Source organism: Peromyscus eremicus, chromosome 8b (assembly GCF_949786415.1).
Source record: "Peromyscus eremicus chromosome 8b, PerEre_H2_v1, whole genome shotgun sequence".
Lineage (NCBI taxonomy): Eukaryota > Metazoa > Chordata > Mammalia > Rodentia > Cricetidae > Peromyscus > Peromyscus eremicus.
The window spans coordinates 59,662,867-59,687,331 of NC_081424.1; the positions used below are offsets into that span (position 1 = coordinate 59,662,867).

The window sequence follows — 24,465 nt, forward strand, 5'->3', positions numbered from 1 at the left end:
TAAAAATGTCTCTTTTGGATAAGTGACTGAAATTTTATTTTTAAAATTTAAGGCAAGGTCTTACTACGTAGGCCAGGTCAAAATCTTCCCATATCAGTCACCAAAGACTGGGATTTTCAGGCATGTGCCACCACACTAGGGGTAAATGTGTGAAGTTTTGCTTTTATAAATGTATGTATTATGTGAAAGTTCACTTCACAGACATTTAGGTCCTGACTCCTGTTAGACGTCAGAAGAGTGATGATTGGCAAGAGAGGTCACGATGAGCTGGCAACAGCGTGATCTCACCTTAGATCATGGCTTCTCAGGAGCAGTAGTGTTTACGTTTAGAACACGTAGTTCTTTGTTATGGGAATAGGAAGTCAGGTGGTATCTCCTCTCCATTGCTGGACGTCAGTGAGGAAGTTCCCATTCTCACCATCTAAAATCTCCAGATGTGACCAAATGCTTCCTGGGAGGCAAATGCAGACTAACTTAACCCACCCCACTGCACACACACCCCTGAAGGGTAAGGGAAGTGAAAGCTGAAACATTAATGTTTGTAAGCTGTTGTTTGCGTTTATAAATTTATGGACATAAATGTCAGTGTTCATTTGGTGGACTTAGATGGAAAAATTCGTTGTTAAAAATGGTCAGGTGTGGAGAGGTATGAGTCCAGTGTGGGCTTTGGACTTGCTTATCTTGTTGACGTGGACTATGGTGGACTTGGTGTTGGGCACCATCTCTATGTAGATCCAGAGAAGCTAGACAGGGTTACTGCAGGGAGGGGCATGGACAGATATATGCCAGAGAGGGAAGGGAGGTGGGCAGGCCAATGAGGAAGGATACAAGGAGTTTGGGGCAATAGAAAAGAGCGCACGCCTTTGCGTCATCTTGCCAGCAGGGGGCAAGACTCAGGAATCTGAAGCTGAAACCTGGTCCTAGGGCAGTCCCCTTGTCCATCGGCAGCCTTGGCGACAACTGTTCCTGCCATGTAAACTTTGAAAGGTGAATACTTCTCTGTGCTGTTAAGGTCAAGTTTTTGTCCGGTGTGAAGTTCAATCGTTAGCCTTAAAGAATGCAGTTTATGTTGTCGGTTTCCCAGGGTTGCCAAGACAACCTTCCACAAGCTGGGCCACTTAGAACAATAGAGATCTATTCTCTATAGAAGGCCAAACACAGACTGCCCAGGCCGGCTCCCTCTGAAGGCTCTAGGGGACACGTCCCACCTCAGCTTCTTCCAAGTGTATAACTCCAGCCCCTCACCCCACCTCTTTCTCTCCCCTCTTCCCCTCTCTCCCTTCCTTGCTCTCTCCCTCTTGAGTTATGAAAACACCTGTCATGTTGCATTTAGGACCAGTTATAACCTCATCTTCACTTGGACTTATTTGCTAATACCCTGTTTCCAAACAAGGCTATATTTCCTGGTACCAGAGGTTGTGACTGCCACTTATCTTTTTGAATGGCACAATTAAGATGGTAACACTGCTTATGTTAATACTATGTGGAGGTGATAAATTCCTGAGGCCTTGATTTCTGTTGGTTTTTTCATGTTTTTAGGCTATTCAGAATTTTCTAAACTAAAATTTGCTCACACTATCCCTTCATGCTTGCGCCACAAGTCTGGTCTTTTCCCAAGAAGACGGGAGATTAAATTGCATTCTGCAGATGGTGAGAGGATCAGGGTATGGAACTTCCTGTACACTCTCCAGAATCCCAGGTAGGTGTTCCAGGACGGAAGCCCAGTCACAGAGTGAGTTAAAGAAATGGTGTTAGGGCTGAGAGCCATCATATAGCATAGAGCCCCCGGATATACCACAATGGTGGAGTCTGTTCCCTGCTGAAAAGTTCCTTTTTAAAGAAGTACCTACTGTGTGTCCTTCACAACCTGAAGTTACCATCCATGGTTAACCAAGGTGATATGCTAGTTATTGGCTTAAAAAGAGAAAGGGAGGGAGAGTGGAAGATTGTCCAAGCCATCCCCAAGTTTGTTCTCTTTCTGTACTTCTGTCTTGCATCAAAAGTACATCGTTCCAGATAGCAGGGTGGCTGTCTCTCTGGTTGTCAAGGCAGATGTCAGGCAGTGTGTATGGTGGTATGGAAGACAGACCTAATCCATACCCTCACAGAGTCCCTGGTCGGATAGAAGCACTCTAGAGGCACACACATGCCTGAGTTCTAAGCATTCCCATAGGAGGGGCTCAATCCACCAGAGGAACATCTGCAGGGAGGCCTGAGGCTGGTGGGAGCATTTCTGAAGGACTGATGGTGGAGAGCAGGTCTTGAGGAGTTGGTGGGAGCATCTCTGAAGGACTGATGTTGGAGAGCAGGTCTTGAGGAGTTGGTGCCTCTCCGGGTGAGTGAGCAAGTACCATGTGGGCCACGTGGGGATGGCAGGATGTATGTACCTGGCAGACAGTGAGGAAGGAACCTGGCATGTTGGAAGAGGGAAAAGAGGCCCCTATGGTTGGAATCCAGGGAGCAAGGGGAGAATGGAGTGAGTTAAGCCTGGAGAGGCAGCATCAGTCTCCAGGCCTGGATCTGGCGATTTCCATGGAGCTTGCACAGGATCAACATCCTTGTTAGAACCTGAAAGAGAAAGAGAGCACAGGACACTGATCTGGAAAAAGCTCCAAGGTGTCTGTGGTAGCATCTTGATAATGTGTGGTTGCAGTGGACACATAACCTCTCCCTGTGGGCCACTGTGTGATTTGTTTAGATTAAGCTTTGTGCTAACTGTAGACACATGGCAGGGGTGAGCCCCTGACTTTCCGCCCTGCATGCCTCTGTTGGCCATCCTTCCCTGTAGTACCCCACAAGCTTTTGTGAAAACTAAGATTTTAGGCACACCTTTGCATTGTCTAATCTTACTTTTGTTTTTTCATTTATTTTATTATTGTTTTTATTACTTTCTTCCTTCTGCTTACCTGGGCCCATTCTTCTGGAACTCCCTCTTCCTTTTTTTTTTTTTTTTTAAGGTTATTGTTTATTAAGTTTCAAACATCTTTCTAATTGAAGCATTTAATGCTATAGTACTTTCAATTCCAACTTAATTGTACACCTTTAATATTTTTTGTTTTGTTTTGTTTTTGTTTTTTGAGACAGGGTTTCTCTGTGTAGCCCTGTCTATCCTGGGACTTGCTATGTAGACCAGGCTGGCCTTGAACTCACAGAGATCTGCCTGCCTCTGTCACCGCAACACCACCACCCAGCTGTTTTTAATATCGTAAATACAAGCAATCTTTAACCTTTATTGTAAAGTAGTATTTGATTCAAGGTTATTAAACCTTTTAAAGTTGCCAATACTAGCTAAGTGTCTTGGCTCATGTCTGTAACCCTAGAACTCAGTGGGACTGAGGCAGGAGGATTGTTGAGAGTTTGAGGCCAGCTTGGTCTACATAGTAAGATCCAGGTCAGCTTGGATTACATCATGACATCCTGTCTCAGAAAAAAAAATTTGAATCATATGAGTTATTTTTAATTGTGAAGCTGAAGTATTTTTATAGTGTGGTATGAAAAATCAGTTCTTACAGCAGCAATTACTAGTGAGATTATCTTCTATATAGCTTATTGATACATGCCTTGTAGCCTAAATTACAATATGGGCTTTTAAAAATACATGTACACTTGAAAAAATATATGACTCAACTGGACATTGTGTACTGCACATGCAGACTACATCAGCTTTCTTAAATGTGTGATTTAATTACTCAAATATGCAGTGATTTTTTTTTTCTGTTAGATTTTTACCGAGAGAAGTGTTAACAGTTTCTCCAAATGATAGTGGGTTTGTCAGGTGGTTTTTGTTTCAGTGATTGGCAGTATCATCTGAAGCTGTTTTACCTAGTACATGCAAATTCAGGCCATTGCATCTGCCCTATGGCTGACTTTATCAGTGAACAGTGATTGTCTTTTGTCTGTCAGGGCTTTTGTGCAAGGCTAATTCCTTCTCTCTTTTATTGCCAATTGAATGGCTTATCTTTTTTCCATTCTTCTGTCTGAAATTTCCCATGTGCCTTGCTTTAGCAATATCTCTATAGCTAAATTGTTCCATTTTAAACCAGTTTGACAGTCTGTCTTTTAAAATGGAGGATCTGGCATACTAATATTGATTGTAATTTTTATTGTTTTAAAAATATTTCTCCTACTTTTTAAAATGTGAAATGTAGAACTTGGCCTTACCTGGTTTACAGACTAATAATCAGTCTGGCATTGCTTGGGCACAGTGGAAGGAAACAGGAGCTTCCAGGATAAAGGAGCAAGGGGCTGCCCCACTGGAGGAGCAGGCAGTGGTGGGGCTGCATGGGCACTGTGCCCCTGCTCCACAGGTCCAAATGGGACACAGAAGGACCAGAGGGATGCTGGACTCACATCACTGCATCCTATTTGAGGAACACAAGCTTAGGGGATGGAGTAGTTCATGGTACATGGTAAGGTAACCTACTCTTGTCCTAGCGAGAACTATGACTTCATTTCTTCAGGTTGCCTCCCGCGTACCATCCTGAGAAATGGCTAATAGAATGCAGGATCACTCTGGTCCGTGCTGGAGGACACTCCCAAGGGCATCTTTCCTTCTTATCTGGCTTTAAGGGTCTTATTTTCTTCTTGACTTCTTTTGAATTTTTTCTCATGTTATACTTCTGCTTTTATTGCTCTTATAAGCAGTTACTTATTGCTTTTAATTTTACATTGGATTTATATTTTTATTGATTACTCTAGGATCTTTAGCAAATGTACTTTCACCTGAAATTATTTCATCTCTTTATTTATCTCCAGAAAAATACAAAGACAAGGCTTGAACTCAGATCACACTCCTTCTGTAGGTTCTATTAAACTTTTTTATTACATTTATTTATTAGTGTGTTTGTGTGTTGTGTGTGTGGGGGGAAGTATATACTCACAAAAAGGCGAGGGTGTAGAGGCCAAAAGACAGCCTACAGAAGTCCTTTCTCATGAGGCCTGGTGATCTAATGTAGATTGTCAGGTTTGGCAGCAAATATCTCTGTCCAATCTTGCCAGCCCTATATGTGTGAATTGTTAAAACCAGGACTTTGTGACTTGATTTAAATGTACACGTTTTACAGTATTTTAATTTCTGTTTATCCAGTTTTTGTGTGCTTAGCATTACTCTTAAGGTTTTCTTGGTTGTGCACAACCTCAGGTTGCTTCTGAGCAAACATCTTCTTACTCATGAAGATGATTTCTTTTGCAGGGAGAGTTTGAATGCAGTTGTTTCTCCAGTTGATTTTCTCAGTATTTTGTATAAATTGCTCCATTCTCTTTGGCTCGCAGTGCCGTCTCTGAGATGGTGACTGGCTCCTCACTAACAGTTCCTCTGCTGTCAAGTCTGTCTTGCTTCCCACTACCTAGGCCAGTTCTGCTTTGGTTACTATGCAGGGCCTGGGTGTGAGGTTCTTCCTACTAATCAGTCTCCGTTGGAATCACCGGATCTTCGTGAATAGACCATGGGTGGATTTCATCAGCTCGGAAGCTTTCTCACCCGCGGTCTTACTTCTTTGGACTCATTTTCGGCTTTTCTTTCACTCTGTCTCATGGAGGGCTGGGGGCGTGCAGGACTGCCTTCCTCTGTCTCTCTCAGCCCTCGTGTTTCCTGTCTCACACTCTGTCTGGACCAGCTCTAACTTCTCCTTTACCAGCCTTTTCTAGGACTTTCCCTAAACTGACGTTTTACTTTTTTTTTTTTATGTTCTAAACTGACGTATCTGTCAGGTTGTTTTCTTGTTGTTTTATGAATTATTATACTTTTACTTTTCAAATTTTACTTCTTTTAACAAACCTGCTTGGTGATTTTACAGCATCTAGTTTACTCATTTTACTTGTAATTCTTTGAATTCTGTCTTTTTCTTTTCCCTAAAGGCATTAATTGAGTGAGCATATTTTAGGCATTCTAATGCAAATTTCAAATACTTGTCATCTCCACTGACTCATGCTCACAGGGAGTTTATCAGCTCAAGACTGTGAGCTCACATGCCCTGGAGTTTTGTGTATATTATGGGATGTACTGGAAGGACACATGTCCAGCAAGCACATACATGTCATCTTGCCTATGCTTTGCATATTCCCAACCTGGACCTTTACAAACAGGTGTTGTGACCTTTGGCTTCAGGCTGGCATCTCCCCTGTTCTTTATAGTTCTTATGCCAGGCAGGGGAGTTTCCTTCAGAATAAGCCTATTTCTGGTTCACCTGCTGGCATTTAGGGCCATGACCTCTGGGATAGACTAACATACCTCTTACCCTGTGTAGCCCCTGGTGCTGTCTCCAGATTCTCTAGGGAAACCTTTGGCCTATGTGACAGATGTTCACACCAGACCTCAGGACCGGCTGAGAGTCAAGAAAAGAGGAGTTCTCCTGCTTTAGTCGTTATCTGTGTATTTCCCAAAAAAGGCCGAACCTACAAATGTCTTCAGACATATGGCTTAGAATTTCCCTCTACCTCACCCCTAGTCCTGAACTTCCTCCCTAGGTCTTCTGACCATAGAGTGTATGTGAGGAGGGGGAGGGGTACCAGCCCCCTCCATTCGTGGCCTGCAGAGCTTCCGTTTGCTCTGTCCCTCATGGATGTTCTTAGTGTTATGCTGTTGATGCCTATGAAATATTTTTAAATGATGAAAATCTCTAGCAAAAAAAAATCTAGCAAGAATTTTACGTTCTCTTTTGAACACATTCCAGATTTCTTAGACTTTTCTATTATGAAAAACTTTCCCCCTCTCTTTCAAGTTACAGGATCCTTCCTGCTATAGTTTCAACATGCTTCCTGTTTCCTGACCCCTCCCCCCCTCAAGTTCCTCTATAATTCATGCCCAGGCTTGGGGGTGATAGGAAAAGTCCCTTTTCTCTTAGTTGACTAATGGCCCTTCTCAGTCTCGCCAGGCCTCAGTGTCTTCACTGCAGAAGTGGGGCTCTTTGTGTTTGCTTGTTAGATTAACGTGCTGCAGAGATAAAGCAATGATGGAAACCATAGCCCTTCATAGCAAGTAAATCCCTGTAAATAACAGGAGTAGAATATAATAGCCTGATGCTTATCTGGTTGCCTAGTTGTTTGGTGTTAGCATGAGATGCAGGCAAGGTCATGGAAAGCTGCAATGTCAAACAGCAGGCAGAACAGGGTACCAAGCATGGACCCAACAGAGTTTGTGGAATGGAAGGCAGACATAGGGAAGCCAGGAAGCATGGCCCAGGCAGAGGCCAAACCTTCTCATCATGGGCCCTTTGCAGATGATGCCAACACGCAGGGGTTGGAGCCCATGTCCTTCAGGGAGAGCCAGCTACGCTCTGGAGAGTGACCTTTGTTTAGAAGGCATGGGGAGCTGTGCGTGTACCTGGTGGCTCAGTCAGTTTGGTGACAGGATGGCAGGAGGTGGTGAAGGTTGGATCCAGTTCTGACCAGATCTGTAACTTGTGAGAGAGGTTGGAGGGGAGGGGCTTGAGAACGTTTGCAAGTCCAGTCTACCATCCTGAGATACCTCTTAAGATGAGTGGAGAAGCGGGCGTGGGCAGGCTTAGTGGCAGGGCCTGGCAAAGACCACACAAAGGCCCTGTTCTTAAACTCGGAGAGCTTCAGCAAAGGTTGGGTCACATGATCTCAAGAGTGTGTAGAAATCGAGATTACGAGCCTTTTTTTTCAGATGCTCACTCACGAAGCAGGTCTGCTTGCTCTGATGAGCAGCACACTTACATTGGCCATAGCTAACTCATGTCGGAGGTCATCTTTCCTCCCAAGGCTTTGTATCTGATTGGTCACGTTTGTGGTCTCCCGTTATAATCGTGTTTGTACATCTTGCTTTAATTTCCTTGAACATATTACATTTGGTCATCTTGTCTGCATCAGACACCCACTAGCTGAGTCCTCACACATCTGATCCTGGCTTTGCTGCCTCGGACGGATATGGATTTCTTTGTGATTCTGGGTTAGTGACTGCACACCTGTGTTCCTTGGTCCCAAGTCTGAGGGATTCTTTACTCCCTGGCTTTCTCTAGAGCAGTTGTTTCCAACCTGTGGGTTGTGACCCCTTTGGGGGTTGTATGACCCTTTTCGTGTGTGTGGGGGGGTCATATCAGATATCCTACATTACAATTCATGACAGTAGCAATTTACAATCATAAAGGAACAACAAAAATAATTTTCTGGTTGGGGGGTCAACACAACATGAGGAACTGTATTAAAGGGTCACAGATTAGGGAGGTTGAGAACCACTGCTCTAGAGAATGTCTGTGATTGTTCATGTTGGGCACCCAGTCACAACTTTTATGTTTTCAGCTTCAGCTTTTGTCAACGGTGACTTCACACAGATGGGGGAGGGACTGGCTGGGCCATTAATTCTTGAGATTATTTCTTACCTCCCCTGTTATTACCAGAAACAAGGGCCCTGAGCTCCACACATTCAGGGACCAAGAAGAAAGCCAGCGCTTGAGTCTGGCATTGGGCAGGGTGGTAGGCAGGATGCAGGAGGCCCAAGGACCTTGGTATAGTGAGGAGTTGGAATACTGCTTTGTGAACAAGGAGGTAGGGGCATCCCTTCAGTAAGGTGCAGAACCATCCGTATCTTACACAGAATTCCTGGCTCCCAGTGTGGTGTGGATGGGTGGCGTGTGCTCAGGATGCTTGAGGACAGGCGTCAGCTGTCTAGGGGTAGGGGGGTGGGCAGGACAGAGCAACAGGCTGAAGATGCTGACAGCTAGATTTGCCAGGGTGGGCTCCGGCCAAGCTTTGAGGGCTCCTCAAAGTCCCTATGTGCAAACGCTGTCCAGAGCTCTCTGCCTTGAAACCCTCCACTCTCTTTCCTTTCCCACACAGCACCTAACATATATGCTCAGCAGATGGTGTGGTCTTTGGGACCATGCTCCCTGGCCCTTCAGCATTTGCTCACTCATCCAGCCAACTTGACCTTATCATGGTGAACCCAGATGCTGCCTCTTGTTTCTCAGTTGAACTGTAGGTTTCTGAGGCTCCCAGGGCTTTTCCCCCAGGCAGATGCACTGTGTGATAACACCCTTGGATACGACATTCCTCTAGTCTCCAGGTCGGGACTGAGTGGGGGCACCACAGCAACCAGTGGAGACAGGATGCACAGTGCTGCAGTTCCTAGTGGCAGCCATCATTCCCTCCTCGTCGTTTTCCCGAAGTCACATTCCAATGTATGCAGGAGAGAACTGATTAACAATTAGGGAATCACAAAAATAAATTCCTAACACCTGAGTGCTCACACCAGCGGCAGTTGGCCTATTATACTACAACTGGTTTTTGTGATCATGGGTCTTATTTAAATTTGGATTTCATTTTCCCTGTAGTTTTTAAATTGTCTCAGTTCTTGATTATAGGTATTATTTTCTGTATTGTTTTTTAAGGAAATGAGATATTTTAGTGTGAAAATGATCCCAAACTTTAACAAAGTAGCATGCCTGTATTTGAGAGTTGTTTTCTCTTCCCTCAGAAGTCACAGGTGTCTTTCTTTTTCATCTTACTGTCACTTGAGATCAGAAACAGGTGACATTGAAACTATGGCTTTGCAGGGAGCCATGGGAATTTACCATGCATATCCTGAGTGATTGCCTTTGAGCTAAAGACACCAAGAAGTTGGGGGAGAAACATGAAAGTAGAGCCTGGGAATGAGGATGTATCCAGGAGCTGTCCTCTGTCCCCACATACTTCCCTGTCCATGTCCTTGACCACTGTAGCTTACCATCTGTCCAGACACCATCACCCCACTGGTTGTCACAGAGCTCTTCTAAAGAAACCGTTTCCTGTTGTGGAATATTATGTTAACTATGTAAAGGTGTGTTACATTTGTTTATGCTGCATTTGTTTAATTATGTAAAGATGTGTTGCTGTTTCACCTTGCCTGCCTAAGGCACCTGATTGGTCTAATAAAAAGCTAAACAGCTAATAGCTAGGCAGGAGAGGGACAGGTGGGGCTGGCAGGCAGAGAGAATAAGTAAGAGGAGGAATCTAGGCTCAAGAGGAGAATGAGGGAGAAAGAGAGGGAACTGCCAGCCAGACACAGAGGAAGCGAGGAAGTAGGACATACAGAAAGAAAGGTAAAAAGCCCTGAGGCAAAACATCGATGAAGAGAAACAGGTTAAATTAAGTTTAAAGAGCTAGCCAGAAGCAAGCCTAAACTAAGGCTGCACATTCATAACTAATAAGTCTCCGTGTCATGATTTGGGGGCTGGTGATCTGAGAAAGCCTGCTACGGTTTCCACTTTCCACCAATCCTCTACTCTGTACTCCACTGCCAGGAAGATGTCCTAAAATGAAGATGTGTTCTGATGTGTGCCTTCCATTGTTTCTTACACTGTCTCCTTTGTTTGGGAAAGGTCTTTGTTTGTCATGGTCTTCCAACTGTCACACAATGAGGCAAGTATCAGTGTCTTCCACCTTTGCACAGGATGCTCTTTCTTTCTCCACCCCTCTTTCCTTACCTGGTCTGAAAAGTCATGCTCTGCATCCCTTTGCTCTTCCCACCTTCAAATGGACCAGGTGTGTGCTGGTCTTCCTCATATGTTGGTCTGTGTGCTCGAATCACAGGGTACTCACATTGAGACTGTGGTTAAAGTTGGTGTGGGCCCCGGAATCATAAGGTACCCAAATGTTGATAGCTCTTCCCAGTCTGTGATTCTTTAGAGAGAGAGAACACAGTGCCGAGGCTGAGAGATCATTTCATGTCCTGCTTCTGGGTTAATTCACATTAGTGATTCTCCTGTCCTACTGTTACAACTCATTACAACTCCATTACATTTTCTATCACAATATTCTGTAAATATTGTAGCTATTAAAATCACCTTTAAATAATTTTCATTAAAATTTAGATTTGATCACTAGATACATCTAGATAAACCTACTAAGTAAAGAATGAATGTCTTACTTAATGCATCAAATACTGTTCTTTCAGCTGAAAAAATCAAGGAAAACTTAGTAAAGAGATTTGTTATCTTCCAATGAAATAGTTCTCAAAGGAGTTTGGCCCCAGAGTTGGTTGGTGGGGCCGCTTAACAGGATGATCCGAGAACATAGGTTTCCTACTTTTTAGCTGTGTCGTGCTTAGCATGATGTCTGGGTCCCTCCTGGTTCCAAGCAGCTGCCCAGCTCTAACACCATGACAGCATCCAGAGGCAGAAGAGGCCCTCCTCTGCCTTGCCTCACTTTTGTTCTCTCTGAGGGTACCGTTCTCCTCCACGTATTCCTGCTCCGCTTAGTCTCATCGCCGCTCTCTCTTGGCTTTCCTACACTCGTTAGGCGTGTGTCTCCTCCACCTGTCTCTGTGGCTGGAGCTAGACCACTGCTTTCTGCTTTTCTTTACTGACAGTGCCACCCTGGTCCCCCCTTCCCTGTTAGTCTCCATCACTGTGACTTTTCTTCTCTCAGTGTGTTATCATCGTTAATTTCCACTCCCTTCCTCCTGCATTCTTTGTATCTTTCCAGCTTTACTGAGGTGAACTTTACAGGCAAGAATTATAGACATTTAAGGTGCGTGTGGTATTCTGATGTCAGCATTCCTTATGTGGGAATTCCCACAATCAGCCATCACAGCATCACTTCTTACTGCTATCTCTGACTATACAAGTAAACTTGGACAAAGACTGTACGGTATGTGGCTGCCCTGGGTTGGGTAGGGATGGGGAAGTATTACTCTTACGTCTCAATTTCCTGGTCACAACTGCAGCCCTCACTCCTGAGCTGGGGGCCCAGGCATGTGGAAGTATGATCAACCCATTGGTCAAACTACTTTCCTCTAATCTGTGAGGGGCTTCACCTCTTTGTGTCTGAGGCGTCTCCCTCCTGTCATTCTGTCTTAAGGGGAAGAAGGCTGCATTGGAGGCCAGTCTCCCCCCATCCTTGATGTGTGGCACTCACTCTAGATGTACCCTGACCAACTTCAGAGCAGGTGTGACATTCTGAAAGAGACTGGAAATCCTCAAGTTTTCAAAGAATTTGCCTGGATTAGTATTCCTGTGCAGAGCAGCTCTGCTTTTCAGTGAGTTCCAGCTACTGTACTCCTTCTTCGGGTGACATGGTCTTCAGACAAGGGCTAAAACCACAGGAAGTCAGCCTAGCTCTAGGTGGACAGAGCTCACAGAGAGATGCTTTCCTCAGCTTGACCTCGGTCTCAGGTCAGCTAGCTGTGGTGGAACACTCACGGCTCTCCCTGGGTGTTGCTGCGGCCCTCTACCCTAGCTTTGGAATGTAGTTGCATTACCTACTTTTCAACTTCATTTCCAGTGTGTTGGAGAGTTTCTTTCTTTCTTTCTTTCTTTTGGTTTTTTGAGACAGGGTTTCTCTGTATAGCTTTGCGCCTTTCCTGCATCTTGCTCTGTCGACCAGGCTGGCCTCAAACTCACAAAGATCCGCCTGCCTCTGCCTCCCGAGTGCTGGGATTAAAGGCGTGCGCCACCACCGCCCAGCCTGTTGGAGAGTTTATGGCTGTCCAGATTTTCTTATTAAATTGCTATCACTCTCAGAAGTGGTGAACTCTTGAACCTAGTGGCTTTGGGGGCATTTTGGCATGGCTCAGGGGGTTCCCAAGTATGGAAAAAAGACCAAGATCAGTTCCAGTGTGAGAGCAACAGTGATCTGGGGGACCAGGAACTAATATGCCCTGAAGTCTCTGCCCTAAGCTCTCCAAGGCCTTGCTGATTCAGGAATCCCAGAAGCCAATCTTCCAAAATAGTTTATGACTAGGTACACCCCCACCCCCAACAAATATACACTCTTCTTAAGGAAGGACCAGGCCCTGCCCTCAGGCACTGTAATATAATAAACATTCCAAGTACTTGGGGGTGGCAACCAAGAGGACTTGCTGAGAGGACCTGATCTTGTCCTGCCCTCCTGGTTTTATCTTTAGAAAGTTCCTCAGGCATCACGAAGAGCTACTTCGGTCAAGTCTATAGCAGTGTATCTGCTGAAGCTGCAAACCCTTGCTCTGCACACACCAGTCAGATAGCACTCCCCCAAATCCTCTCTAAATAGAACTGACTTTTAACTCTTAATCTAGGTAATTAGCCTCTGTGGTGTCTTCCATGACATGGTGGACTGCCTGGCATGTTGGGTCTTCTGATTCCTGTGTCCCTTACGACTACCACCAGTCCGAGTGGGAAAGTGTTGAGTAACTGCCTAGTGGGTTCCACTTAGTGCAGAGGGACACTCTGCTGTTTTTCCCAGTGGCCGTAGCCATGGAAGTCAGGCCAAGGGCAACTGTACTTAGAAGAAAGCCTAGGACCCTCCAGAGGCCTGCTGCTCTGTGCTTGTCCAGTCCCCTTCCACTCTGCCACAGGCGGCAGGACTTTATTAAGCTCAGCCTTTGAGTGTCTAGGAAGATTGGGACTTAGGTTAAAGTAGGCTCTGATTGTTCCCTCAGATTGGGACTCAGGATGTTCCTGCTGCTGGCCCTGATAAGTCATCTGTGTGGATAATTGTCTATAAATGGAGCCGGAGGTCACGGAGAGCGGATGCGAGTCTTTGTTCTCAGCTGCTGGCCCCGACCACGTGAGGCGTCCTCACCGCGAGCAGGAGGAAGGCAGCTGACACTGAGAAGCAGGCGGGGTCTTCTTCCAATGGCTCCCAGAGAAGGGGCTGCAGGGACCAGCGGGAAGAGCGACCCGGAGCCTGCGCGCTTGGTCTACATTCTAGCTCGCCTGGTCTTTAGTCGTTCAAGTTTTGCTCTGCAAAGAAATGCATGATGCCAGACTGTGGGGTCCAAGAGGAGAGGAGTGTTCAGAGGAGACCACAACAGCTCAGACCGATGAGGCCAGGGGAGAGGACCAGAACCGCGCGCCTCGGGCAGGAGCGGCTGATTAGGCATACAGCGGGCGTGGGCGCTGATTGGCGGCCGTGGCAGTGGGCGGGGAGGTAGGCGGGGTGACACCGCACTGTACAGTTTTGCGAGGGCGGGCGTAGTAGGAGAAGGAGGAGTGGGCGGCGGGCGCTGATTGGAGGCGGTGACGGGGACGACGCCCCTGGGCAGGACGGCTTGCGCTGATTGGAGGTGATGGTGGTGGGCGGGGTGAGGGTGGGGTGGTCCATAGTGGGTTATGGGGCTGAAGGAGAAAGAGCGCTAGCCGCGGACACTGATTGGTGGGTGGGCATGTAGGCGTGGCGCGACAGCGCTCTCTGTTTGGTCGGAACGGCGCTGGGCGTAGTCTGTGGGCGGGGCAGACTGCCAGGAGCTGGTACTCCTGGCCGGAGGCGAAGGTGCCGCGGGAGTGATCCTGGGGCCCGGCCCGGTGGCCCGCGCGGCCTGCCCTTTGTGCTTGCAGCCCGCATCCGCGCCCAGGGCCACCGCGTCGGGCTCCCCGGCGCGCGTGCCCGCCCGCGCGCTGCCCGGCCTGGGATGCGCCAGGGATGCGCGCCCGCCGGCCCTGCGGCTCCTGGCAGCTGGGCGCGGGGCGATGGAGCTAAGCATGAAGAAGTTCACGGTGCGCAGGTTCTTCTCCGTGTACCTGCGCAAGAAGTCGCGCTCCAAGAGCTCCAGTCTGAGTCGCCTCGAGGTAAAGGCCCTCCCCGGGAGCGCGCAGGATGCGGGTCCCCGCCGTACCTCGAGTGGGCATGTGGAGCCCGGAGGGCGTTTGGCCACCGGAGCCCTTTCTCACAATCCTGTGCATCATCACCCTAGATCCAAGCGTGGCATGGGAAGTTATTTGAAAACTGGTCCAGTTGTTAAAATCTATCAAATCAGCTCCAAATGTTGGCACTTCATAACAACTGTACAGAGCGAGTCCTTGCTGAGACTGAAGTCTACCCCAGCGAATTTCTCTCTAGTGCTCCTCTATGTGCACAGGATACAGGGTCACTCCCCAAAGGCTTTAGAGGAGGAGGGGTGCGGTCCGTGTAGCTGGGTTGCTGCGTGCTGTGGGGGTTCTCTGGGAGGCTCCACGCAAGTCCCAAGTTCTGTAGTCTCCGGCGCCCGCCTGTGCTGTCTTGGGTCTGGTTCTGTGTGGATGATCAGGGTATTTGAGATCAGTGTAGAGTTGACCAAAGCAAGTGAGGAGGGTTTCGTGCACTCCGGCTCTCTGAGGTGGAGTGCCTGACGCAATTGCCTGCAGCCTCAGCTTTGAGATAGATTGGCTCTGAAACACGAAGGACGCTGGAAAATCTTGACCTTTGCAGGTCCCTCATCTTTTCTTTTGTGGGTGTCCATAACCTGTCGTCTGTGGCTTTAACGGTGTTTTTCATGTCAACAACTAAGCTCTATCCTCATCCCAGTGTTCAGACCACACTGCTGAGTCCATAGATGGCAGAGCCGTGACCTGCTTAAGTGAAGTGTGTGAAGGAAGGCAGGCAACTTACCTAGAGGTTTCGTGGAACACTGATGCCCCTGCTTCAGGGCTGGCCCACAGAGTGTGTGTGTGTGTGTGTGTGTATGTGTGTGTGTGTGTGTGTGTGTGTGTGTTTGTTCCATTAGGAACGATTTCACAGATTTCACTTTGGATTTCTCCGACTCAGCCTTAGTGTGTTACCCTCGCGCAAAGGGCTCTGTGATGATCCAGGTATCTTTCAGTAAAGCCTAGGGATAATATTGAAAGAGTCAGGGAATCGCTTGTTGAAAAGTTTCTCTTGCTAAATTCCAGCTCAGAACTGAAGGGACTAGAGTGTCTCTCAGAGAGCAAAATAATAATTTTGGACAAATACAATTATTGATCTGGTAAGGAGGAGGACTATTTAAACTTAATGAGGAGAGAAATTAAGCAAACGTTCACTTTTCTAGGGTTCTGCAAAATCTAGCCAACAAGAACAAAAATTATGGAAGTATTTACCTTCCTATCAGATGTGTTTTTATCTCCTGTTTCATCACAATGCCAAGTTCATCATGCTGTTCCTTGTCTCTGGGTTTTTGCTTTTGCCTTTACATCCTGTGAGCAAACTCTATGTGCCATCTACAGAATACTTGGAGGGCCCTGAGTGTTCTAGAAGCCTGTGTGCTGATTCAGCAAAGAGGACTGAACTGGGCTATAGAAAGGCCTCCAAAATACGGTGGCAGACAAGGTGTGTTCATGTTGGCAACAATAAAAGAAAGATTATTATTTTTTTGTTTGTTTGTTTTGTTTTTCAAAACGGTTTCTCTGTGTAGCTTTGCTCCTTTCCTGGAGCTCACTCTCTAGACCAGGCTGGCCTCGAGCTCACAGAGATCCGCCTGGCTCTGCCTCCCAAGTGCTGGGATTAAGGGCGTGTGCCACCACTGCCCAGCTTAAGACAGATTTTTTTTTTCAATGTGAAAAGAACATTTTTTTTACACCCCTACACAAACCTGTAGATATGCAGAAGGTCAAAGGGGCGAGAAAGCTGGGCAGAGAGAGAGCTCGGTAAGTGCTTACCGCCAAACCTGTGAACGGAGAAGTAAGTTGAATGCCCTCTGTGTATGTGCTGATGCCTGCTGGGTGCTAAAGCCCAGACTAGTTAGGATGCACAGATGCGCACTTTACAAATACCCCTCTCAGTTTTATGCCTTTTGATGTTTGTGAAAATCCATGAAGCATGTTCTGCTATCCTTATTCTACTGCACAGGGGAGAGACCCTGAGAACGAAGGGTCTTGTTCAAAGCTTACCCATCCTTCTGTAGATGCTTGTTAAGGACCTGTGGTGAGTTCAAGCTGTTTCTGGACAGTGCAGATCCCAAATAATGTCAGACAACAATGTCTGGCCTCAGGTCATTTCACTTACCCAGGAACATATTTATTATGTAGCTGGCTCTGTGTATTCATCTAGTAAGTCTCAGACAGTTTCACATTTCTCCAGGTACCTTCCCATTCCTCTGTTTATAGGCAGCTACCTATGGGCCAAAAGAGCCCATCAAAAATGTAAGACTTAGCAGGAAGGTCTGTCAGTACTTTGAAGTTGAGAGATGGTACATAAAGTGTTGCATTGTTGTGCATTTACTTGTTGGGACCAATGAAAAAGAGAGTTCACTGTACAAAAAGGAAACTCTTTATTCTTCTATGAAAACTGTTTTTAGGATACACAGAAAAACTAAAAGACTTGGTTTTTTTAACTTGAAGTCTAATGATATAAACAGGAAATTAACAGCAAATTCAGGTTTGAAGCAGTATTTTTTTTTAAATCACAATATTTGGTTTAAAATAATTTTACTTTTGGAACACAGTGCTTGATAAACCTGGGCTGTGGAGACCAAGTTTCCTAATCATATGTGGAAATATGTGAAATTCAGCTTAAAATAAAGTCATTTAAGTATTTTTGTCTTGTATTGACGTTGACCTGAGTGATTTGCCAGGTGGGCTGCTCAGGCAGATGTGCTCCAGAGACTCCTGAAGGGGAGCTGACAGCTTCGTATAGCCTTGGTGGGCATAGGTGTCAGCCTCAGAGCTCCTCAGAGACCCTGTCCCCAAGAAAGCTCTGACCGCAGGGCATGGGTGGCATGCCCTGAGTGTTACAGTAGTGACTTTGTTACCATAGTCCAGTTACAAATGAAGAAGTGGAGGCCGAGAGCCCCTTCTGTGATGGTCTAAGGAATACCCCTCATGTAGGAGTGGGGCTGCTGTTATCCAGCCTCAGCCATGGCTGGCTGTGTAGCCATTGGTGCTTGCTGTTTTTCGGGCACACAGGAAACTGTTGTCATTATTAAAAGGTAATTACCCAATGAAATGTTTTGGAATGTGCTTCATAGCCTAATTTTTTTTTTTTTCTTGAAAACCTTTTCTGGAAGCTAGACAATTCTAAGTGGATCTGATTATGTGCATTCACTTAGATTCACACTCTCTCTCCCTTTGACTAGAGACCATTAACCTCCGTAAGCCTCGGCTATAGGACAGAATGATAGATAATGTCGGGGTTAGTGAGTGACTGTATGGAAAGATAATTTAGAGTCTTGGTGATCAGATTGCTCAGTCACTGTGAGTTGTTGATATTGATAAGATTTACCTGGGTTTGCTGATGGTTTTCGTGTCATCCAGTGTCTATTGGCTGCATGGCTGGTGTTGTCCCGGTGGCACAGGCCTTGCCTGGTAACCAAAAGTCCCCGTTCCCTTCCGGCCTGCCAAGGGGAAGGTCAGCTGCCCACAGGATAGGATGGCCACATTTGCTCAGATGGAGTTTCCATCTTCTGGCTGGGATAGTGTAACTCCTCTTATCATGCATGCCTGCCCATGAGTCAGCTGCACTTATCCACAGATCCATTACCCTTGCGGGTTGCTTTGCCCTGAGCTAGGGTGGCTTTTAGAGCACAAAAATGTTCCAGTGTCCATTTTCAAGTCAGAGAACTGAGCAGGAAGGCATCTGAAACCCCATCAGAGACCCCAACAGTGTGGTTACAGGCTTATACTCCTGGCTCACATTCTCTCCAGAGGTGATGGTGTGTTTACAGGCATACACTCCTGGCTCACATTCTCTCCAGAGGTGATGGTGTGTTTACAGGAGTATACTCCTGGCTCACATCCTCTCCAGAGGTGATGGTGTGTTTACAGGCGTACACTCCTGGCTCACATCCTCTCCAGAGGTGATGGTGTGTTTACAGGAGTATTCTCCTGGCTCACATTCTCTCCAGAGGTGATGGTGTGTCTACGGGAGTACACTCCTGGCTCACATTCTCTCCAGAGGTGATGGTGTGTTTACAGGAGTATTCTCCTGGCTCACATTCTCTCCAGAGGTGATGGTGTGTCTACGGGAGTACACTCCTGGCTCACATTCTCTCCAGAGGTGATGGTGTGTTTACAGGCATACACTCCTGGTTCACATTCTCTCTAGAGGCAGTAGTGTAGTTACAGGCATATATTCCTGGCTCACGTTCTCTCCAGAGGCAGTAAAGGTTTTTAATTAATTTAAAATTATGTTATTTACTAAAGGTAAGACTTCATCTAGTTGACTAAAGGCATTGATATGCAGAGTCAGCTCACTCACAGAATGGCCTGTCGCTTGTGTTAACAAGGCCAGGGAGGTCTCTGATCTATTATTTGGGCCATTTCATCTGAAGCTGACATTTCTACCAAAAGATAGTTGGTGAGAAATGAGGAGCAAATGGTGGGATTTTGGGTGGTGATAAACTGTTGAGTGGCTAGATTTCACTTATTTGCCCCATTGTTCATTCTTGAAAAAATAAAAAATCTTAGTATGTGTCACATATACTGAGCTAAGCGATTAGGATACAAGATCTCTGCCTCAAATGAGCTTACTATCTAGTGACAGTGGCCAAGAAATCAATAGAATTTCATGTGAAATTCTTAAATCAATGGATTTAAACGATCTACTTAGATCGGTTGCTGATTTATTTGTCATGGTCATAGATAATCAAAGGTTGTCTGTTTCTCACATGACTGTATCGTAATTGCTCAACTCCTTTGAAGAAAAGAACATGGTGTCACAATCACATAAACCTTAAGAAAGGGGCTAGGGGCAAATGTTAAGGGTGGCTCCAGCTGTGGGTACAAAGAACAGTTCTTATTCTTGGTAATCAATAGATAAATACTTCTAGTTTAGGTAGTTTCCAGAAAAAGAATTTTTATTTAAAATAATTTTCAAGTACTCACAATAAGTACCCAACAAGTTCTGTTAGTCCTTGTTATATCAGGCTTTTGACAGTCAGGAAAAGAAAGAAAGAAGGAAACATGGGGAGAGGGAAGGAAAGGGAGGAAGAGGGAGGAAGGGAGGGAGGGAGGGAGGAAGGAAGGAAAAGACCATGAATAAAAATGGTCCATGTTAGTGAAGATCATTTGCCTATTTACCTGTACTGTATTTCCTAGACACTATAGCTAATTCCTTACTTGTGGTCACTATGTCTGGGATATGTTTTTGTAGCTTTTTCCCCCCACAGACTTTTTCTTTCCATCAAAAAAATTTAGCAAACTATTTTCACTTATTCAAAAATACATAGGACCAAAACTCTTGAGACTTTGCCCATTTTCCCTTTCCATCACCGTCCTACCCAGCACGGCCATAGGCTGCCTGGCTTTCACCACTTTCACTCCGGTCAGCCATTTGCTCTTTTTTTATGCAGCCTGAAGTGGAAGAGTGAAACAGAGGGGCATAGTAAACGATGGGACATCTGTCCCCCTGTCTGACTTCGGTGGCTCAGTGTGATGGATGGATGCCAGTTCCTCAGATATGGTGGCGTATTCTTGGTAGGAGAGGAAGGAGCCTCTGAGGTAGTTTCCAGGGCCTGTGCTGCCGGGAGGATGTGGGAGGCTGTTGCAGGCGATGGGAAGGTGCAGGCGACTAGTGTTTTATGCCTCAACCCTGTGTTCTGGATGCTGCCCGCAGAGAGTGTGTGCCCCTTTGAGGTGGGGAAACTGAAGAAGAGTTTGTTCGTGTGAGGTGGAGTTGGCATCTAGGAATTTAGCCAGAAATTTATTTTTTCCTCCAAGACTCTGTGCTGTTGAATAAGCAAAGCAAAACTATTGTAAGAGTCGAGGAATTCTCCTGAATGATCAGTGCTTACAGTTATGGGGCCGCGTTTTGTTGCATTCTTTCTTCCTTGTCCTCTTGTTTGTTAATAAGTTTTCACTTATTGAAGCGGTTGAGTTGAGCACGAAGCAATTGCTACAAAGTAGCCTTTAAGCTCCTGGGTCAGATGCAGATGCGTGCAGTGTTCAGCTGATCATACATGAATTCCCAGCTATAGAAGGCTGCCCGTGATGACTGGTAAGTGAATGAAGATGAATGGCAGTGTGGCTGCGAATAACACTAGGCACCACCCACTAGGGTTCAGGGGATAAATGGGCAGGAGCCACACTCTTGTGTCTTACCAAGCAGTCAAGAAACAGTGTGTGGGGCGGGGCGGGGGGGGTCGTGCATCGGGATGTGTGGCTTTGTTTAAGTGTGCTTTGCATAGTTTCCTGAGTTCTGCTAAAGGACATAGAAACCACATTGGTCACAGAGTCCTGCTTACCTGGATACAGCCTGCAAAGGTCCTTGGGCTCTGTCAGCATCTACACTTCCAGTGGTAGAGGAAGTTCTGCACCCCTGGGGCCAGCTGTGTCTCTGTGAACACCTGCTGTGAGCATGCCTAGACCTCCCTGGCCAGCTGCCTGGCTAGCCTACCTCACACTTCCTGTTTTCTTGCTTCAGCAGGATCACTTCCTTAATCCTTTGGAGTACCTGCCTCTTCAGCTGCAAAAGACAGCTTCTCTTAGAGTGGTGGCCGGAGGTCAGAGATGAGTGACAGACCTGGCAGGAAAGAGTTGTCCTGGGTAGTCTGTGGGCCCGTGCCCTCGGTCAGGGGCTTTGCATTACACAGGTTCTCCTTGCCGGCTTCCTCTGCCTTTCCTTGTCTGAGTACACATTTGTTTCAGATTGGTATTGCCACCAGAAAGCTGGCTCTCCTAGGTTACAACCATGTTAAGTTTCCTTAGAATTAAGGTGTAGGGCTGAAATGCAGCTTGTTTGGTAGAGAGCTTGCCTAACATCCATAAGACCCTGGGCCTGATCCTTGGTACCTTGTAACATGCCTGTAATCCCAGTACTAGGAAGGTAGAGGCAGGAGGATCAGGAGTTCAGGCCCATCCTTGGCTATAGAGAGAGTTAAAGTCCAGTCCGGAATACGTGAGACTCTGTCTCAAAAAGAGAGGGAGATTTAGTCTTTGCAGCTGTCATCTGCAACACCCCCCCCCCCCTTCCTCTCTTCTGTGTGTGTGTGTGTGTGTGTGTGTGTGTGTGTGTGTGTGTGTGTGGCCAGGCTGAGGGATGGCAAGGGATGAAGTCTTGGCAGAAATGCTCTAGCTTCCTGGGGTGAAAAGAGGAAGACTCAGGAGATTAAGACAGCAATCAGGGGAACGAGCAGGTCATCACTGGTGAAGAACTGGGGAAGAACTAAGTCCAGGATGCCGAAGACCCACAGAAGCTGTGCGTGCTGTGTGCCATTACCTTTGGATTTTAGACAGACTCTGGCCCATGCAGCTCTGGAACCTGCTGAAGTAGTCAGGTGGTCTCCACTGCAACATGAGGCTTTATGGGATTGACTACCATGTCTGGACACCCACTCCTGCCCATGCATGGGCTACATCTTTGCCTTTTGCTTACGAAATGGGTAGCTGAGTTTATAATAGAAAGGGAAGTGACTTCTATTGGGAATGGTTGTGGTGAGGGCTAGTCTGAGTGTTTTGGGCCAGGATGAGCGCGCCTTTCCGGAATGAAAGTCAGAGGACAGACTACCTGTTGATGTTTACATCTACAGCATCTTGTAGTCAATGTCTTTATTAGCACAAAAAAAGCCAGAAAGGTGCTTGTTAGGAAAGTGCCTGAGTGGATTGAGAAGCTGCTTGAAGGGTCCAGGAGAGAGGAGGTGGAGGTGGAATAAGGGGAGTGTAGTGCTGGGGAGGGACAAGGTGCCCATTGCTGGGCTCTGATGCTCTCAGGAGCCACCAGACCCTATTCATGTTCATGTGGGCACTGGTAGCTAGAGGCTCCTTGTCAAAGCAGGAAGCCCAGAGGGGCTGGTACAAGGTATCTCTGTAACTCACAGTGGGCTTCCGGAGGTGCACAGGAGACCTTGTGTAGCTTGGTAAATGACTCTGGTTGATTGGTTGACTTTGAAGCTAATTGAAAGGAAAGAAAAACAGACAAAACAGAAAAAAAAGTGTATTTTTAGAACACCCTTTGGATTCTGTTTAGTCAGTTGTCACCATGGAACACTGGACAGACGGGCCCCTGGGCTGAGGGCAGCGGGGGCAGCTGACTGTCTGCACCCCAGGAGCCCCGGCAGCACAAAGTTGCCGTGAGTTATATTTATAATTCTGATGTGTGACTCAGTGGAAGGATTGCAGAACCTACCCACAGAGAAAAGTGAATAAAGGTGCCTCCCTTGGTGGTTTGTCCTGAGATTGGCATGCAGAGGGCCCCTGTGCAGACCTGTTCGGTGGCTGTCGGAGATCGTGGACACATCTTACTCCATCCTTTGACAGTATGGTGCTGTGGTTCTGATGAAGCCTGGCAAGTGATGTGGGGAAAAAAGGGTTGTATGTGAGAACAAACCTGCCATGGTCGTTGTGTATGTGGGAGAAGGGAGGAGAGGTATCAGTCTGCAGTGAGCAAACACAGCTTCTCACTGCTCATGAGTTTCGTTTTCCTCCATTACTCCTGTCCCCCATTCCAGCCCGGTCCACTTACCCTCTGTCTAGCCCATTCTGAGACTGTCACCTGGGCCGTTCCCACAAGGACTCCAGTGTCGGGGCAGGTTGTTCATCCCTGTACCCCTAGCACCAGCCTGTCCAAGGTACTTCCTGAAACAGCCAAGGAGCCACCATGAGCTGACCTGTCAGGTGTGTGGAGACATCTGCTGGACAGGAAGTGATCTGGTTGCCAGGGTCCTGGTTTGGAAGGTGCACAGCTTGCTGAGTCGTTGGGTGGGGCCTGGGTAGTAATACACAGTGATTGGCCTGCGTCTGTGTCGCCCTCTGTGATTTATGACGCACGTGGTGAAGATGCATGTTGGCTTTGGGGACAGAGCACTCCACTGGAGTCCTTGCTCAAACATTTGCTACTTCTGTGACTTCAGCAAGGTCGCCAGCAGTACCAGCTAAGCTCCAATGCCCTCCACTGTAAAAACAGCAGCCCCTGCCTTAGACTGTTGTATCAGGAGACAGTGGAGTGGCCTGTGTAGCAGGCATGGTGGGTACTTAGTAAGGGCCAGTGTGGCTGGTTAGTAGGCTGTGGTCAAGCTTTGTCACCTCCTTCTAGCCACTGACTCCCAAACTGTCATGCCCCAGCAGTGGTGCAGGGCACATACGAGATACATGGTATGAGCCCAGCTTGCTGTCACCCTTCCATGGCTGCTCATGTTAAAGCATCACCACTTAAGCTACGTTGTTGGGTTGAGTGGGAAAGGCCGCATGAAGAGTTTAGTCTGTCTTGTGCGTATACACAGTGGGTCTTCCCAAGGCAGTAGGTCCCCTCCCTTTGTCCTTCAGAAAGCATCAAGAAGCCAGTCGGAGCCTGGTGTTTGAGGCTAGAAGCCAGCAGAGTAGGGATGTTTCCATGCTGTCTCCACTGCAGACAGAGCACCTGCATGTGGCTGGGCGTATCCCTCTGGAGCCCGCAGCTTCCCCAGGGCACGCTGGTGGGTCTTAGTGATTATTCAGGAGGTGACCCAGCTGAGAAAGGGGCTGTGGGCATTTGCTGTCTCAGTCCAGAGCTTCCTCACCTGCTTCAGGTCCAGTGTTCTCTACCTCACTTCCCTGTCCACACTACAGCAAGTGAGCAGCGTCCTATACCCCCACTACATGTTTAGACAGGAAGGGCATGGCTTTATGAACTTCAAGGGTCAGTAGTTCTGTCCGGCGTGACTTTCATCCACTTCTTCTCCCAGTTAAAAAGAAGCAGAGGCAGCATGTCTGATGTCTTCAGACATCTTACAGTGCTTTTTTTTCTTCTCCCCTTCTCACAAACTCCCTTCCTCTTGGGTCCTCGCTCCTGTTGCGATCTCTGGACCACATATTTGCATCAAGTCAATAGCAGCCCGAAATGCAGGCTCATGAGGGGAGACACTATGCTTCCCGTGGTCTAGTAGAAGAGTTGCAGGGTTGCAAGATG

The 24,465-nt window shown here is 47.0% G+C and overlaps 1 protein-coding gene across 2 annotated transcripts in view; it reads left to right on the forward strand.

The window, feature by feature from the left end:
• Rps6ka2 (ribosomal protein S6 kinase A2) overlaps positions 1-24,465 on the forward strand; it is a 182,691-nt gene that overhangs the window by 29,324 nt on the left and 128,902 nt on the right. Inside the window, exon 1 of one of the 2 annotated variants that reach the window (XM_059272882.1) lies at positions 14,338-14,483. The exons of the other annotated variant lie outside the window; for it this stretch is intronic. Coding sequence (XP_059128865.1) covers positions 14,385-14,483 — 99 coding nt within the window. The 5' untranslated portion in view covers positions 14,338-14,384. Of the gene's footprint in view, positions 1-14,337; positions 14,484-24,465 lie in introns of those variants that run through there. 2 annotated transcript variants of the gene reach the window in all.